Below are 16757 nucleotides of genomic sequence, written 5' to 3'. Positions count from 1 at the left end.
TACCATGGACTCTTAAACTATGGAAGCCCAACGAGATAGACTATACCCAGTCTAGATAACTTTAGACTTTTGTAGCAATTCCTGGTGGGGAGAAGTGCTGGAGATAATATCAATATGAATTGAATACAGGTAGAATGGGCGTAATTAATATATGACAATTGATCCATTTCAGGTGAATATTTAAACAAAACTGGATGTGGGCATATCTCAAATTTTAAAATGACAACACTAAAACATGAGGCTTGTTAGGTTATTTGGCCATTGTATAGTGTATATATGAATAGTACAATCCGGGCACAGTTGATGGGAATATGTGGAGAAAACTAAAAATGTGTAAGTAGGTGACTCTCATGCACCTTGTAGGCAAAGGGCCTGTTTCCTTGCCATGACAGCAACCACTTATCAGTCACCCTAACTTTAATGAAAGAATTTTTTTTGAAGTAGAATAGAAGGACAAAATAATTGGTTCTTGGAAAAATATGAATTAATGAGTCACTGCAGGTTTGTTAATAGTAAGCTTCTGGCTTGGTTGAACAACAATAAAAAGAGGGAATTAAAGGAGGCAAAACACAAACACAAGGAAATCTGCAGATGCTGGAATATCAAGCAACACACATAGAAGTTGCTGGTGAGCGCAGCAGACCAGGCAGCATCTCTAGGAAGAGGTACAGTCGACGTTTCGGGCCGAGACCCTTCATCAGGACTAACTGAAAGAAGAGCTAGTAAGGGATTTGGAAGTGGGAGGGGGAGGGGGAGATCCAAAATGATAGGAGAAGACAGGAGGGGGAAGGATGGAGCCAAGAGCTGGACAGTTGATTGGCAAAAGGGATATGAGAGGATCATGGGACAGGAGGCCCAGGGAGAAAGAAAAGGGGGAGGGGGGAACCCAGAGGATGGGCAAGGGGTATAGTGAGAGGGACAGAGAGAGAAAAAGGAGAGAGAGAAAAAGAATGTGTGCATATAAATAAAAAACGGATGGGGTACGAGGGGGAGGTGGGGCATTAGCGGAAGTTTGAGAAGTCAATGTTCATGCCATCAGCTTGGAGGCCTCCCCCTCCTGTCTTCTCCTATCATTTCGGATCTCCCCCTCCCACTTTCAAATCTCTTACTAGCTCTTCTTTCAGTTAGTCCTGACGAAGGGTCTCGGCCTGAAACATCGACTGTACCTCTTCCTAGAGATGCTGGCTGGCCTGCTGCGTTCACCAGCAACCTTTATAATTAAAGGAGGCCAGTGTTTTTGTTGCAGTGTACATCTATTTTCCAAAGGCATTTAACAAAGCATAATACTTGTTAGCAAAATTAAAAACCAACAGGATTAAAGGAATGGTCACAGCACAGTTACAAAATTGGGTAAAGAAGAGTTGATGAAGAATTACTTGTAAGAGTTGGACTCCCTTCAAATCAATAAAAGGATCATTTATTCAAACCTTGAACTTAAATAAAGATGGCGTAGTTTCTCCAGATAATACAAAATTTTGAAATGTCAATGAAGATTTTAGCAAAATGTATCAGGAGGCGACAGATGAGACATTTATGAAATTTAATACAAAAGAAGAGGAGTGATACATTTTGATGGAAAAAGAGAGGATAAGCATAATGAACTAAATGGGATTTCTTAAGGCCATGTGAGAACAATGAAACCTGGGTAAATTATTCTGTTCCTTAAAGGTAGAAGAGATGAAAAAAAAACTGCCCAAGAATGGAATTCTTGGTTTTATTAAGATAGCTAAGAGAGTACAAAAAGCTACAAGTTATTCTACCTGGTGCTGGTAAAATCATCTTCAGTTCTTTCTTTAATTCTCAAAGATGTGTTTTATAGTTCAAAACTCAGCAGGATTATTGGGCTTAAGCTATATCAATTAAAGAACCTATGCTTTCCACAAATCAAATATTAATGCATCCTGTATAAGTTGGTATCAAAGAAAGCTTACCTTTTTTGCAAGCTGAGTTAGTGGTTTGGTTCCAGCCAGATCAGTAAACCAGTTATGTATCGAAGGCTGAGAACGAGCTGTGACAAGCCAGAAATTGTCTTTTTGATTAACCTGAGGCTTCCTTCTGCCAGTATCTGGGAATGTGTTACATCTCAACTTCTCAGCAATTATACTGCTGAAGTAGGAGCTGATCTACAACACAGTTGAATAAAGATTTGAAAGGGCCTTGCATCACAAGCACACATTACAGCCATTGTTACAAATATTCATGTTAGAACAATAATGCAGGAAACCTTGGATGACAATATTGAAACAGTCCTTGAATTAGAATTAGTTTATGCTACTGTCTCTCTAAACCACAATATAAACTGAAAACTCCCTTATAATTAAGTACACTCAAAACGACTCTCACTCATGGTCAGAAAATGATGGCTCAACATAAGAACTTGTACAAAAAACTGTTGAAACTTAAGCACAGCACAAAAGGCTCAAGATGTTAGTAAATGTACCAAATTTGATGTGAGATGAAAATCAACACTCTTTTCTGTTTCATCCCATTGTTGAATGTCAAAAACCTATGTCTATACAAAAAGAGCACAAGACATCCTGGCGAACCTTTTTTGAACAAAAGCATATAAAACATATTGACTAGTTGTAGAGTTTATTCCCATGAAATAGATTTAACAAATATTGTATACGACCAAAAACAGAAATACTAAAATTCTTTCAATTTGAATAGCAGCAGGCCACGGATTGCATGAGCAGTTGGGCACACTGCGATATCTTAAGACAGCTTTATATACAGCTTTGAATCATTTCTTCTCTTCAATGGAAGATCTCTTGCCACAACAAAGCTTAGAAGAGGTTTCAAAAATCTGCAGTGAGGTGATGCAAACGAAGTAGCCCATCAAAGTCAACTCAATGTTGGGGAAGCTAGTGAATTGCTTATCCTGCCAATGAATGGGAGTATTTTGTGGAGACAATTAGTGATACCCCTCCAGTGTTCTGAAGTGCTTCTTCTCAGCAATCTAAATCTTAGAAATAAACATAATTTTTAAAGGAGGACAGGGATCACTGCTGCCCAGCTAGTATTGACATTTTGTCAAGACTGAATCCTTAAAATTCAAACACACTTTTCCCTCAGACAGCTAGCCTAAGTAAATTTTATCAGTGTCTACCTTTGCAGAAATTTAGGTAAAGGATTATGGGACGCGTCTACGTCAATCTTTATTGTCAGAAGTTAATGTCATACAACAGCTAGTTGGTTGAGGACATTTGTTTTGTGGATTTTAGGTACAAAAGAACCTTGCTCAATCCACTCTTGAGTATTTATCAGCAGAAAATGGCTTGGAACTTGGTTTTAAATTGCATGTATATGTATGCATCGTCCACGTACTGCAACTCAACTATAAAGGGCTAATCTTAGTTCTGGAGAGGAAGCAATGTAGGTTGAATAGTTTTCCATTCTTTTTATTGCTCAGCTATAACTTTGTTGGAAATCTGAAGGCAAGTGCAGCATTACAGCAAGAAAGACTGAGGGAAGTATCTAATTGATTATGCAATCTGGTTTCAAGCCAGCCTGAATCAAGATCGGATCTGTTGTGGTCCTAATAGTTAAGATAAAGGGTTGGATATCTTCATAAAGCAAATACAAGATGGAGACAAATTATTTGGGCACACAAATTTGAGGATGCTTCACAGTCCCCCTCAATTAACTGAGCAAACTCATTTTATTAAGGTCAAAAATGGTCATCTTAATACTTCTCCCTGCAATTTTCTTCATTGGCACATGGGGAAGATGCATCCACTGGGACTTAGACAGTGGCCCTTCCACTTGTATGAATTGTGGAGGACCATGCCATGATTGTCCTTGCAGGGAGACATTTCTGTTGTCATTCCTGGCAAGGGAATCGTGATTGAGAGCTGAGGTGGAGTAAGGAAGCAGCAGCAGCAAGTTTCTGTGTAGATAAAAGTGCTGAGGAGCTCTGGATGAGTATTAATATCCAAGAAGCAGAGTTTCCTCTATATTATTAATCTTACCATACTAGATATACCATACTAATCAAATACAAGCTTCCAAAAAAGCACCCTTCATCTAAGTAAAATACAGCACATTCATTTTGGCCTGTTAGTTACCTCAGCACAAAATAACAAGCTTCAATGCACTTTACATCAAGCAAATGGCTACAAACTCCAATATACACTCAAAGGCCATTTTATTCGGTACGCATGTACACCAGCTCATTAGTGCAAATATCTAAAGGGCCAAGTGGCAGCAACTCAATACAAAAAAGCATGCAGACATGCTCAAGAGGTTTAGTTGTTATTCAGACCAACCATCATAAGGTGAAACAAATGTGATCTAATTGACTTTGGCCATGGAATGATTTTTGGTAACAGATATGATAGTTTGAGCATCTCAGAAACTGCTGACTTTATGGAATTTCCATGCACTACTGTTAACAAATTTCACAAGACATGCCAGTGATAATAAACCTGATTCTGATTCAGATACAGTCTCAGGAGTTCACAGAGAATGGTGTGGAGAACAAAAACAAACATCCAGTGACCAACGTTTGTGTGGACAAGAATGTTTTTTTAATGAGAGACGTTAGAAGAGAATAGCCAGACTGGTACTAGCTGACAGGAAGGTGACAGTAACTCAAATAACCATGCATTACAATAGTGGTGTGCAGAACAGGATACAGGCAGTCCCCGGGTTACGAACGAGTTCCATTCCTGAGTCCGTCTTTAAGTCGGATTTGTATTAAGTCGGAACAGTTACATCCGGTATTATTTAGCGTCAGTTAGTCAAACGTTTGTCTTAGTATATAGTATATATTTTACCTTTCTATGCATATAAAACACTTAAGAAATGTATGTACAAACTTTGTATTTCAATAATTAAATCAGTGCATTGCTTAGTAATAATTGTAGCTTTTATTGGGGCAGGGCATTTCACATGCTCCATTATTCTCACTTTATCCTTTATCCAATAAAATTGTTCCAATCGTTGACCGACTGCAGCTTAGCACTTTTCCAATGACCGATAGCGTTTCACCTCTTTCCGATCACTTTATTATTTCCACTTTATTTTCAATCATGATCGTTTTCTGTCAACGGAACAGAAACACTACGGATTCAGCAGCAGCCATGGGCGGCAGATCCTGACCTAAGCTCCCCCGGGTTCTAAAGTCCACCCGCACTGAGAAAGGTTAAATGGGACAAGTGGGGGCGGTGCTGACTGGAAAAAGGGGGGTGGGGTCAGGTTGAATCTTGCTGAGAAAAATTTAAGCCAAATACAAAGTTACACACTCAACACAGTGTTAACGGCAAGGACTTAAAATGGCAGACGGCATTCTCCTTCTTCCATTTGTAAGTGTTTGTAAGTCAGACGTTCATAACTCGGGGACTGCCTGTATCTGAAAACACAGCACTTTGATCCTTGAAGTAGACGAGCAATAGCAACAGAAGACTACAAACATACACTCAGTTGCCACTTTACTGGGTACAGGAGGTATCTAATAAAGTGGTCACTGTATATATTAGCTGCTACTGTTTTGAACACTATAAAATGCCACAAAAGTAATCCTCAATTAATTTGTCTTATCCCAATCTTTGCTGGAAGTATTTAGTCTGAACAACAGCATTTTGCTAATCTTTAGTTAGCACCACAGGATATCTATAGATTATTTGAAAGAGCAGCTTAGTATCTCATCAGAAGATTCACATTTCCAAATGTACAATATTCTCAGTACCCAAGTACTTTGCAGATCAGGCAGCCACTGTGAAAAAAGAAACAGAATTTTGTCTGTAAAGAAAAAAAAAAGACCATTTTCAATTACAAAAAAAGCTGAGGTAAAGATAGATATGACAAAGGAAATAGCTCTGAAAGTGCAAAGTCAATGCTGCATGGGGGTAAGTAATAAACATCAACCAGTCATTGGGTTGATGGGTGCAATTAGATAGAAAGAAAATGAATAACTGTTAAAGAGTGAGAACACAAATAAAATATCCTACAAATGCCAGTCTGTGGAACAAGTAGAGGGGAAGACACAGTTCAGGAAGACATTTCAAAGTCTTGTCATCAGAAAAATATGGGGACAAAAGAACTGTTAGAATACAGTCAGAGTTTTAACAGGACGTACAGCTGAGACAGCTGGGCCATGTAAAGTTGAGAACAATATGGAAATTGAAAGCAAAAAGTCAATGAAATTATTGAGTATGAAGCAACACTAATAATGCACTGCAAAAAGGTGAAGGATTAAAACAATGACTGTTCAATGTAACAATGAGAGCAACTAGGTAAACTAGTGGGCTAGTAGAAGGAAGCCAACTAGGCCACTCCACTTTACAAGAAAGAAGTGCTCAGACTATTCACAGACAAGCTGGAATTCAAGATAGGATGAAATAAGTTTGGTAAAGCAGGAAGAGGCTGAAATTATGAGTCTACTAGGACAGTTCTGCTTGCGGTTCGTAAATAAGAGGCGTTGGGGTCTGTGAAGCTGGAAATTGGTGGGGGGGGGGGGTAAACTTTTGAGCAAGTTCATGACTGCCTGAGAGACAATGACTTGATTTTTGAGCATGGAGTCATGGTCCAGAGGGAAGTATGTGGATGTGTTGGAAAGCTGATACTTGGCTTTGTGAGGTAAAGGTCAATTTGCCAAACTTCAAGGGCATTATCTTCATCACCAGTTTTAAGGATTATATCAGAATTGGTCTTTAGTGAACAAAAATACAAATTCAAAAGGTGGTGGGCTAGATTAAAAGTATGGAGTGGTAAATTAAATGTTGCATCTGCAGTTGATCGTTAATAGATCTGCAGAGGATGAAAGTAAGAACCCAAGTAGTATTCTGGAGACATTACCCTCTTCATATCCATTACTAACTGTCATTTTCTCTCTGAATTTACAGCACTCAAAGAAAAAGGAGGTTGACACAACTTGTGTGGTTGAATGGGTCCCAAACAGTCTTTCTAAGTAAGGCAGCAATCCACTTGCATTTCCTCCAATTTAGTTTACTGTACTTTGTGTTTACAACATTACTTCTTTGCAAAAGTACCTTCATTCAAGCACACAGAGATGACTCATAACTCCCAGTTGCCTTTTTCAATTCTCTATCCCACCCTTAGTCTGGACAATTTGCTTAACAAAACCTTCTATTTGCAATGACGTACTGTACAACTACAGGCAACTGACTTTGATTATATCAGAATTGCTTATTCTATTGCAAGTCATCCAGTGATACTGGTTTAATTTTTCTTTCTCCACTAGTACAGCCTGGCCCATTTAAAATATGCCACAACCCTGCACTTGGCAATATCCATGTTCCTTTGCTTGTATTCTCACTCCTTAACTGTCCACATTTCATAGCTTTTGTTTTTTTCCTCTCTTTAGGTGCCCCTATTAATCTATTACCTGAATGACCCTACAACTTGCCCACAGAGCACACAGATATTCCATTTGTCCTTTGCAACTCTCCCCTCCCTTTTGTAATGTAAAAGTAACTTCTTTACCCTCTTCCAGAGACACACAATCTGCTGAAAGAACTCATCAGGTCAAACAGCACTGGAGGGAGGAAACGGCCGATGCTATGGTTCTCCATTATTTTCTCCCTTACCAGTTCTGATAAGGTGGCTTCAACCTGAAAGAATAACTTTACACTGCCTAACCAAATAAGCATATACTGCAGAGGATTCTTAGCATTTCCTCTGGAAACCACACAATTCCTATTTACTTAATATTTACTTAATATTTGATTACCTGAAGATGTTATATTCTGCTTTTGTTTGCAGTATTAAAATTGTAGAATATATTCCCTTAATCCAATACCTCCAATATTAAATGAATTTAGTTCTTACAACCACAAAAAATTCACCTTTGCTGTGAAATTTCATTCACGTCACATGAATTGTCTGCTGGTGGGGAAGGGGCAGGAGACAGAGAAGTGCCTTCACAACCCTTACCTGCCAAACTTAATCTTGGTATGCTTATCATGCATCACAATTGATAGGTATTTATTGTACAATCCTCTTGATCACAATAAGATGGAAACAAAACTAAATTGAAACACATTCTCCCAAAAAGTGAAGTGCTACTATTAAGATTTTAGACTGGAATGTTTGTTCCTTGTTTACATTTAAAGGACAACCTTTGCAAGTAATAATGAAAACTACACCAATTACTAGCTCCTCTTTTGCAACTACAACTATTACCAGCTTCTCTTTGCAGCATCTTCATACATTTCTGATCCCAACCTCACCAAAAGGTTCCCAATTACTCCCTCTCTCTGTGCCCCCTACATCCTCGGTCAGATCATTATTCACACCTCTGGCTGGTTCCTCACTTGAGAGTAAGTTTTAACGCAGGCTGCTCAAAAAATTAAATGGTGTGCAAGAAGAGCAATGTTACGATGGTCATGGGGGGATCTTTTGGATTGGGTTTTATGTAATGAACCAGATTGGATTAGGGAGCTTAAAGGAACCCTCATAATATGATAGAATTCACCCTGCACTTCAAGAGAGAAGCTAAAATAGGATGCATTGCTACTACAGTGGAGCAAAGGGAACTGCAGGGACAAGGAGAGAGCTTCTGGGAGCAATTCAGATGACACAGGATTGGTTCATCTCAAAAAGGAAACAGCAGTCTAAAGGGAGGATGAGGCAACTGTGACTGACAAGGGAAGTCAAAGAAAGCATAAAAGCAATAGAGAGCATGTCATATAGCAAAAATTAGTGGGAAGTTAGAGGATTGGAAAGCTTTGAAAAATCAACAAAGGCAACCAAAATAGCAATAAGGAGGGAAGAGATTAAAATATTAGGGTAAGCTAACCAATAACACAAAAGAGGATACCAAAAGATTTTTAGATATATAAAGAATAAAAGAGAGAAATGAGTGGACCACTAGAAAATGGTGCTGGAATGGTAGTAATAGGGGGACAAAGAATTGGCAGACAAACTGAGTAAGTACTTTACATCAGTCTGCCCTGTAAAAGATACCAGCAGCACACCAGAAATTCCAAGAGTGTCAATGTACACAAGTGTGTGTCAACTCTGTCACTGAGGAGGTGTTTGGAAAGCTGAGAGGTAGATAAGTTACCTGCACCAGATGAACTATATTCCCGGGTTCTGAAAGAGGTAGTTGAAGAAATTGTAGAGGCATTAGTAGTGATATTTCAAGAATCACTAGATACTAGAATGGTTCAGAGGACTGGAAAATCGTAAATGTCACTACACTCTTTAAGAAGGGAGTGAGGCAAACAACAATAAATAACAGGTAGGATAGGCAAGAGAGTCAATAGATGGTGTTTTCCTGGGTTTTCTGAAGGCTTTTGACAAGGTGCTGCACATGAGGCTGCTAAACAAGATAAAATCCCACAGTGTTACAGGAAAGATTTTCACATTATACAATGCTGCTAGAAAGTTTGTGAACCTGGTAGAATTTTCTCTACTTCCTCATAAATATGACCTAAAATGTGATCAGATCTTCACACAAGTCCTAAAACTAGATAACGAGAATACAATTAAACAAATAACACAAAAACATTACACTTGTTCATTTATTGAGAAAAATGATCCAAAATTACATGTACTTGTTAGAAAAGCATGTAAACCTCTGGGGTAATGTCTTCTACAAAAGCTACTTGGAGTCAGTTGTTCCAATCAATGAGGTAAGATTGGACGTGTCGGTTGTAGAGGTACAGTACCTTGCCCTATAAGAAAGACACACAAAGTCAGGTTACTGACAGAGCTTGCTCCTCTCCATGTGCACCATGCCTCATAACAATTTCGCAGGACCTTAGAAGAAGAATGAAGCTGGAAAAAGCTGCAAAAGCATTTCTCAAGACCTGAGTGTTTATCCGACCGCAGTAAGAGGAAATTATCTACAAATGGAGTAAACTATGCCCCATTACTACTCTCACTAGGAGTGGGTATCCTGCAAAGATCACATGAAGAGCACAATGTGCAATACTGAGGAAGGTGAGAAAGAACCCAAGGGTAACAGCAAAAGGCCTGTAGAAATCTCTGAAACTTACTAAAATCTCTGTTCATGTGTCCACTATAGGAAAAACACTGAACAAGAATGGTGTTCATGGAAGGATACCACAGAGAAACCACTGCTTCTACAAAAAAAGCATTGCTACGTGTCTCAAGTTTGCAAAAGACCACCTGGATGTTGTACAGCACTTCTGGGACAATATTTTGTGAACAGGTGAGTTAAAGGTTGAACTTTTTGGCAGAAATGCTCATTGCTATGTTTGGAGGAAAAAGGGCACTGCACACCAACACCAAAACCTCATACCAAATGTGAAGCATGGTGAAAGCAGCATCATGGTTTGGGGCTGCTTTGCTGCCTCAGGACCTGGACAGCTTGCAATTGTTGAAGGAACAATGAATTCAAAATTGTATCAAGATATTTTACAGGAGAATGTCAGGGTAGCAATCCGTCACCTGAAGAATAATAGAAGTTGGATAATGAAATAAGACAATGATCTGAAACACAAGAGTAAATCAACAACAGAATGGTTTAAAAGGAAGAAAATTCCTGTCTTGGAATGGCCACGTCAAAGTCTTGACCTTAATCCTATAGGAGTGCTTCAGAAGGGCCTGAAGCATGCAGTTCATGCAAGGCAGCCCACCAACATCCCAGAATTGAAGCAGTTTCATAGGGAGGAATGGCCTAAAATTTCTCCAACCCAAACTATTCACCCATCTGGAACCAGATGGATGAATAGTTTAGCTCATGGGGGAGCTGTGGAACAGACTCGATGGGCCGAATGGCCTACTTCTGCTCCTTTGTCTTGTGGTCAATGTGTAGAATTGATCAACAGTTACCCGAAACACTTGAAGTTATTGCTGTACAAAGGGGTCACACCAGTTACTGAAATTAAAGATTCACATACTTTTTTCCCAACAAATACATGTAATATTGGATCATTTTTCTCAATAAATAAATGAACAAGTATAACGTTTTTGTGTTAATTATTTAATTGGGTTTTCTTCATCTAATTTTAGGACTTAACTCAAGATGTGATTACATTTTAGGTCATAGTATGCAGACATGGAGAAAATTCTACAAGGTTCACAAACTTTCTAGCACCACTGTATGTTAATGATTTGGATGACAGAATTGACGGTGTTGAGGCCAATTTTGCAGATTATACAAAAATATGTGGAGGGGCAGATAGCATTAAGGAAGCATAGAGTTTACAGAAGGACCTAACAAATCACTAATCTGAATAAAAAAGGGCAATGATCAGATCACAGTTGTAGTATTGTGAGCAATTCTGGGCCTCTTATCTAAGAAAGGATATGTCGGCATTGGAGAGGATTAATGTATGAGGAGTGTTTTGACAGCTCTGGACCTCTACCTGCTGGAATTTAGAAGAATAAGTGGGGAAGCGAAGATTCTTATTGAAACCAATAAAATATTGAAAGACTTACATAGAGTGTATGTGCAGAAGATGTTCCAGATAGTGGGTTGTGTCTAGGGCACAACCTCAGGACATCTCCTTAGAACAGAGATGAGGAAGAATTTCTTTAGCCAGAGGGTGGTAAATCTGTGGAATTCATTACTACAGATGGCTGTGGAGGTCAGGTGATTGGGATACTTAAAACAGAGATTGGAAGGTACTTAATTAGTAAGGGCATCAAAGGTTACAGGGAAAAGGCAAGGGGTATGGAGTTGAGAGGAAAAAATAAGCCATACTTGAATGGCAGAACAGGCTCAATGGGCCAAATGGCCTGATTTTGTTCATGTCTTAAGGTCTTAAATCTTTAGTGAACCTGATAAAATGCCCAATTATCAGGCATTTGTTAGTAAAGCTCCTCCTACTAACCAATGTGATCCATACTGGTCTCATCAGTATGGACTGCTTTAAATATCCTTCGTGCATGCACCCAAAAGCAACATAAATGTTTTTTTCAACTTTTCCTTTTTCTTTATATATAAAAATTACTATTATTGGCACTGAACAAGAATAACACAAGAGATTCTGCAGATGCTGGAAATCCAAAGTAACACACACACAATAGTGCAAGAACTCAACAGGTCAGGCAGCATCAATTGAAAGGAGCAAAACGTCAATATTTCTGGCCAAAACCATTCATCAGCACCAGAAAGGAAGGGGGAAGAAGCCAGAATAAGAAGGTGGGCAAAGAGGAAGGAGTACAAGCTAGACGGTGATAGGTAAAGCCAGGTGAATGGGGAAGGGGGATGAAGTGAAAAGCTGGGAGGTGATAGTTGGAAAAGGTAAAGGGTAGGGATCACTCTCTTACGATTAGGCAATACTTCACCTGCAAATCCATTGGGGTCATCTACTGTATCTGGTGCTTCCAATATGGCCTCTTCTACAATGGTGAGACCCAACAAAGATAGGAGGACCATTTAATTGAACACAATTGCTCCATCTACAACAAGCAGAATTTCCGAGTGGCCAACCATTTACATTCCAATCCCCACTCCAATTCCAACAGGTTCATTCATCGCCTCCTCCACTGCCATGATGAAGCCACTCTCAAGTTGGAAGAACAACACCTCATAACTCTCCTGACCACCTCCAGCCAGATGGTATAAACATCAATTTTCCCAACTTCTGGTAATTTCCCCAACCCATTTTGACCTCTTTCCTCTCCTCTTCTCCTCATCATCCTATCACCTCCACCACACCCCTCCCACCTTGCCCATCCCTTTCCACCGTGGTCCACTCTCCCCTCCTATCAGACTCCTCCTTCAGCTCTTTACCTTTTCCACTTATCACTGAACAAGTATAGCTGAATTATAACAAGTTGGCAAATGACTTGTTAACAGGTGACTTGACAGCTCTATGTCAAATTTGATTTCCATGGGAAATGGAAACAAATTATACTTTACTTTTTGTCGCCAAACAATTGATACTAGAGTGTACAATCATCACAGCGATATTTGATTCTGCGCTTCGTACTCCCTGGATTACAAATCAATAGTAAATATTAAAAATTTAAATTATTTATCATAAATAGAAAATAGAAAAGGGAAAGTAAAGTAGTGCAAAAAAACCGAGAAGTAGGTCTGGATATTTGGAGGGTATGGCCCAGATCCAGGTCAGGATCCGTTCAGCAGTCTTATCACAGTCGGAAAGAAGCTGTTCCCAAATCTGGCCGTACGAGTCCTCAAGCTCCTGAGCCTTCTCCAGGAGGGAAAAGGGACGAAAAGTGTGTTGGCTGGGTGGGTCGTGTCCTTGATTATCCTGGTAGCACTGCTCCGACAGCGTGCGGTGTAAAGTGAGTCCAAGGACAGAAGATTGGTTTGTGTGATATGCTGGGCTGTGTTCACGATCTTCTGCAGCTTCTTCCGGTCTTGGACAGGACAACTTCCATACCAGGTTGTGATGCACCCTAGAAGAATGCTTTCTACGATGCATCTATAAAATTAGTGAGGGGTTTAGGGGACAGGCCAAATTTCTTTAGCTTTCTCAGGAAGTAAAGGCGCTGGTGGGCCTTCTCGGCAGTGGACTCTGCTTGGATGGACCAAGTCAGGTCATTTATGATATTGACCCCAAGGAACTTAAAGCTTTTGACCCATTCCACTTGCGCACCACTGATGTAAATGGGGTCGTGCGGTCTGCTACTCCTTCTGAAGTCAACAACCAATTCCTGCGTCTTGCTGACATTGAGGGATAAGTTATTGTCTTCGCACCATGCCGCCAGGTTCTTAATTTCCTCTCTGTACTCAAACTCATCATTACCCGAGATATGGCCTACAATTGTGGTGTCATCTGCAAACTTATATATTGAGTTCGATGGAAACTTGGCTACACAATCATGGGTGCACAGTGAGTACAGCAGGGGGCTGAGTACACAGCCTTGTGGGGCACCGGTGCTCAGAGTGATTGTAGAGGAGAGCTTGTCCCCTATTTTTACAGCCTGGGTCCTGTCTGTGAGGAAGTTGAAGATCCAGCTGCAGATCTGAGTGCTGAGGCCCAGGTTCCGGAGCTTAGTAATCAGTTTATTTGGAATGATGTTATTGAAGACAGAGCTGTAGTCAATGAAAAGGAGCCTTACATATGCATCTTTATTCTCCAGGTGTTCTAAGGAGGAATGTAGGGCCAGAGAGATGGCATCTGCCGTTGACCTGTTGCTCTGAGTGGCCAGTTAATTACATATCTCCTGTACCCAATAAAGCGACCACTGAGTGCATGTCTGTGGTCTTCTGCTGCTGTAACCCATCCACTTCAAGGATCACCCTAACACACGATAACTTATGAAGGTAACGACAAAATCTACAGATGAATCACATATACAGTAAATAACAAGCTAAAGTGCATTAGTATTAAATATTGTAAGGTACAGAACAAATAACTGATGACAGTTCAAATACGATGCGGCTGGGAATTCAGAAGCCTAATGGTCTGGGGGGAGGAAACTGTTTCTCATCCTGGCCATTGTTTTTATCCAATGGAGTCTCCTGCCTGATGGTAGAAAGTCAAAGAGGATGCTGGATAGATAGGTGGGATCCTTAATAATACTAAGGGCCCTGCGTATGCAGCACTCCTGATAAATGTCCCCAATAGATGGTAGGGAGACCTCTATTATCCTCTCAGCTGTTCTCCGTCCTTTGTAGGGACTTCTGGTCTGATGCTCGACTGCCCCCATACCAGATGGGGAAGCAACTTGTTAGCACGCTCTCAACGGCACTCCTGTAAAATGCAGTTAAGATGGGCAGTGGGAGCCTTGCTTGCCTCAATCTTCTTAGGAAGTGCAGGCACTGCTGTGCCTTCTTGCTCAGGGAGGTGATATTAAGGGACCAGGTGAGGTCAGCCGCAAAGTGAACTCCCAGGAACTTGGCACATTTAACTCTCTCTACAGAGGTGTCACATATTCAAGGAGGGGGATGGTTTGTCTGCATCTTCCTGAAGTCCACAATGACTTCCTTTGTCTTCTCTGCGTTCAGACTTAGGTTGTGCTTCTCACACCAAGCCACCAGCCACTCCGCTTCCTCTCTATACTCCATCTCATCATTGTTCTTGATAAGGTCAAGGTGGATTGGTGTGACAAGAACAACCTAAGCCTGAACGAGGAGAAGACAAAGCACTGTGAGAACAGCTGACAAGATCATAGAGCTTTCCCTACCATTCATCTGGGACATCTATCAGGACAGCTGCATACACAGGGTCCTTAGTATTATTAAGGATCCCACCTAACCATCCAACATCCTCTTTGACTGCTGTGTCATCTACCAACTTGATGGCACGGTTGGAGCTGGATCCTACATGCGCCAGCAGTGTGTACAGTAGCGGCCTGAACACATAGCCTTGGGGAACACCAGTCCTCAGCATAATGGGATGGGAGATGTTGCTGCCCATACGGACTGATTGTGACTTTACTGTGAAGAAGTTCAGTATTCAATTGCAGATGTCGAGACCCAGCTAGGACAGTATCCCCACCAGGCAGAGGTATGATAGCATTGAATGACAAATTGAAGTCTATAAACAGCACTCTAGCATATGAGACACAATTTGCCAGGTGGGACAGGACAGAGAGGAGGGCTGAGGCTATTACAGCATTAGTGGATCAATTTGAGCGATAAGTGAACTGGAAAAGCTCCAGTGTAGCTGGGAGAGAGGCTTTAATGTGCTCCATGACCAGCCACTCAATGCATTTCATAATGTTAATGCCATCAGATGGACAGTCAATTAGGAATTCCGCAGATGCTGGAAATTCAAGCAACACACATCAAAGTTGCTAGTGAACGCAGCAGGCCAGGCAGCATCTCTAGGAAGAGGTGCAGTCGACGTTTCAGGCCAAGACCCTTCGTCAGGACTAACTGAAGGAAGAGTGAGTAAGGGATTTGAAAGTTGGAGGGGGAGGGGGAGATCCAAAATGATAGGAGAAGACAGGAGGGGCAGGGATATAACCAAGAGCTGGACAGGTGATAGGCAAAAGGGGATACAAGAGGATCATGGGACAGGAGGTCCGGGAAGAAAGACGGGGGGGGGGGGACCCAGAGGATGGGCAAGAGGTATATTCAGAGGGACAGAGGCAGAAAAAGGAGAGTGAGAGAAAGAATGTGTGCATAAAAATAAGTAACAGATGGGGCACGAGGGGGAGGTGGGGCCTTAGCGGAAGTTAGAGAAGTCGATGTTCATGCCATCAGGTTGGAGGCTACCCACACGGAATATAAGGTGTTGTTCCTCCAACCTGAGTGTGGCTTCATCTTTACAGTAGAGGAGGCCGTGGATAGACATGTCAGGATGGGAATGGGATGTGGAATTAAAATGTGTGGCCACTGGGAGATCCTGCTTTCTCTGGCGGACAGAGCGTAGATGTTCAGCAAAGCGGTCTCCCAGTCTGCGTCGGGTCTCGCCAATATATAAAAGGCCACATCGGGAGCACCGGATGCAGTATATCACCCCAGTCGACTCACAGGTGAAGTGTTGCCTCACCTGGAAGGACTGCTTGGGGCCCTGAATGGTGGTAAGGGAGGAAGTGTAAGGGCATGTGTAGCACTTGTTCCGCTTACACGGATAAGTGCCAGGAGGGAGATCAGTGGGGAGGGATGGGGGGGACGAATGGACAAGGGAGTTGTGTAGGGAGCGATCCCTACGGGATGTGGGGGGGGGGGGGAGGGAAAGATGTGCTTAGTGGTGGGATCCCGTTGGAGGTGGCGGAAGTTACGGAGAATAATATGTTGGACCTGGAGGCTGGTGGGGTGGCAGGTGAGGACCAGGGGAACCCTATTCCTAGTGGGGTGGCGGGAGGATGGAGTGAGAGCAGATGTATGTGAAATGGGGGAGATGCATTTAAGAGCAGAGTTGATAGTGGAGGAAGGGAAGCCCCTTTCTTTAAAA

At 41.4% G+C, this 16757-nt stretch overlaps 1 protein-coding gene across 3 annotated transcripts in view; it reads right to left on the bottom strand.

Moving 5' to 3' along the window:
* The window catches only part of med12 (mediator complex subunit 12), a 174840-nt gene that overhangs the window by 130034 nt on the left and 28049 nt on the right, over window positions 1-16757 (bottom strand). For all 3 annotated transcript variants that reach the window (XM_072270757.1, XM_072270758.1, XM_072270759.1), the window contains exon 3: window positions 1932-2123. In XM_072270757.1, the coding sequence (XP_072126858.1) occupies window positions 1932-2123 (192 nt within the window). The remainder of the gene's footprint in view (window positions 1-1931; window positions 2124-16757) is intronic.

Source organism: Mobula birostris, chromosome 10 (assembly GCF_030028105.1).
Source record: "Mobula birostris isolate sMobBir1 chromosome 10, sMobBir1.hap1, whole genome shotgun sequence".
Lineage (NCBI taxonomy): Eukaryota > Metazoa > Chordata > Chondrichthyes > Myliobatiformes > Myliobatidae > Mobula > Mobula birostris.
This window is presented reverse-complemented; position numbering and strand designations above follow the sequence as displayed.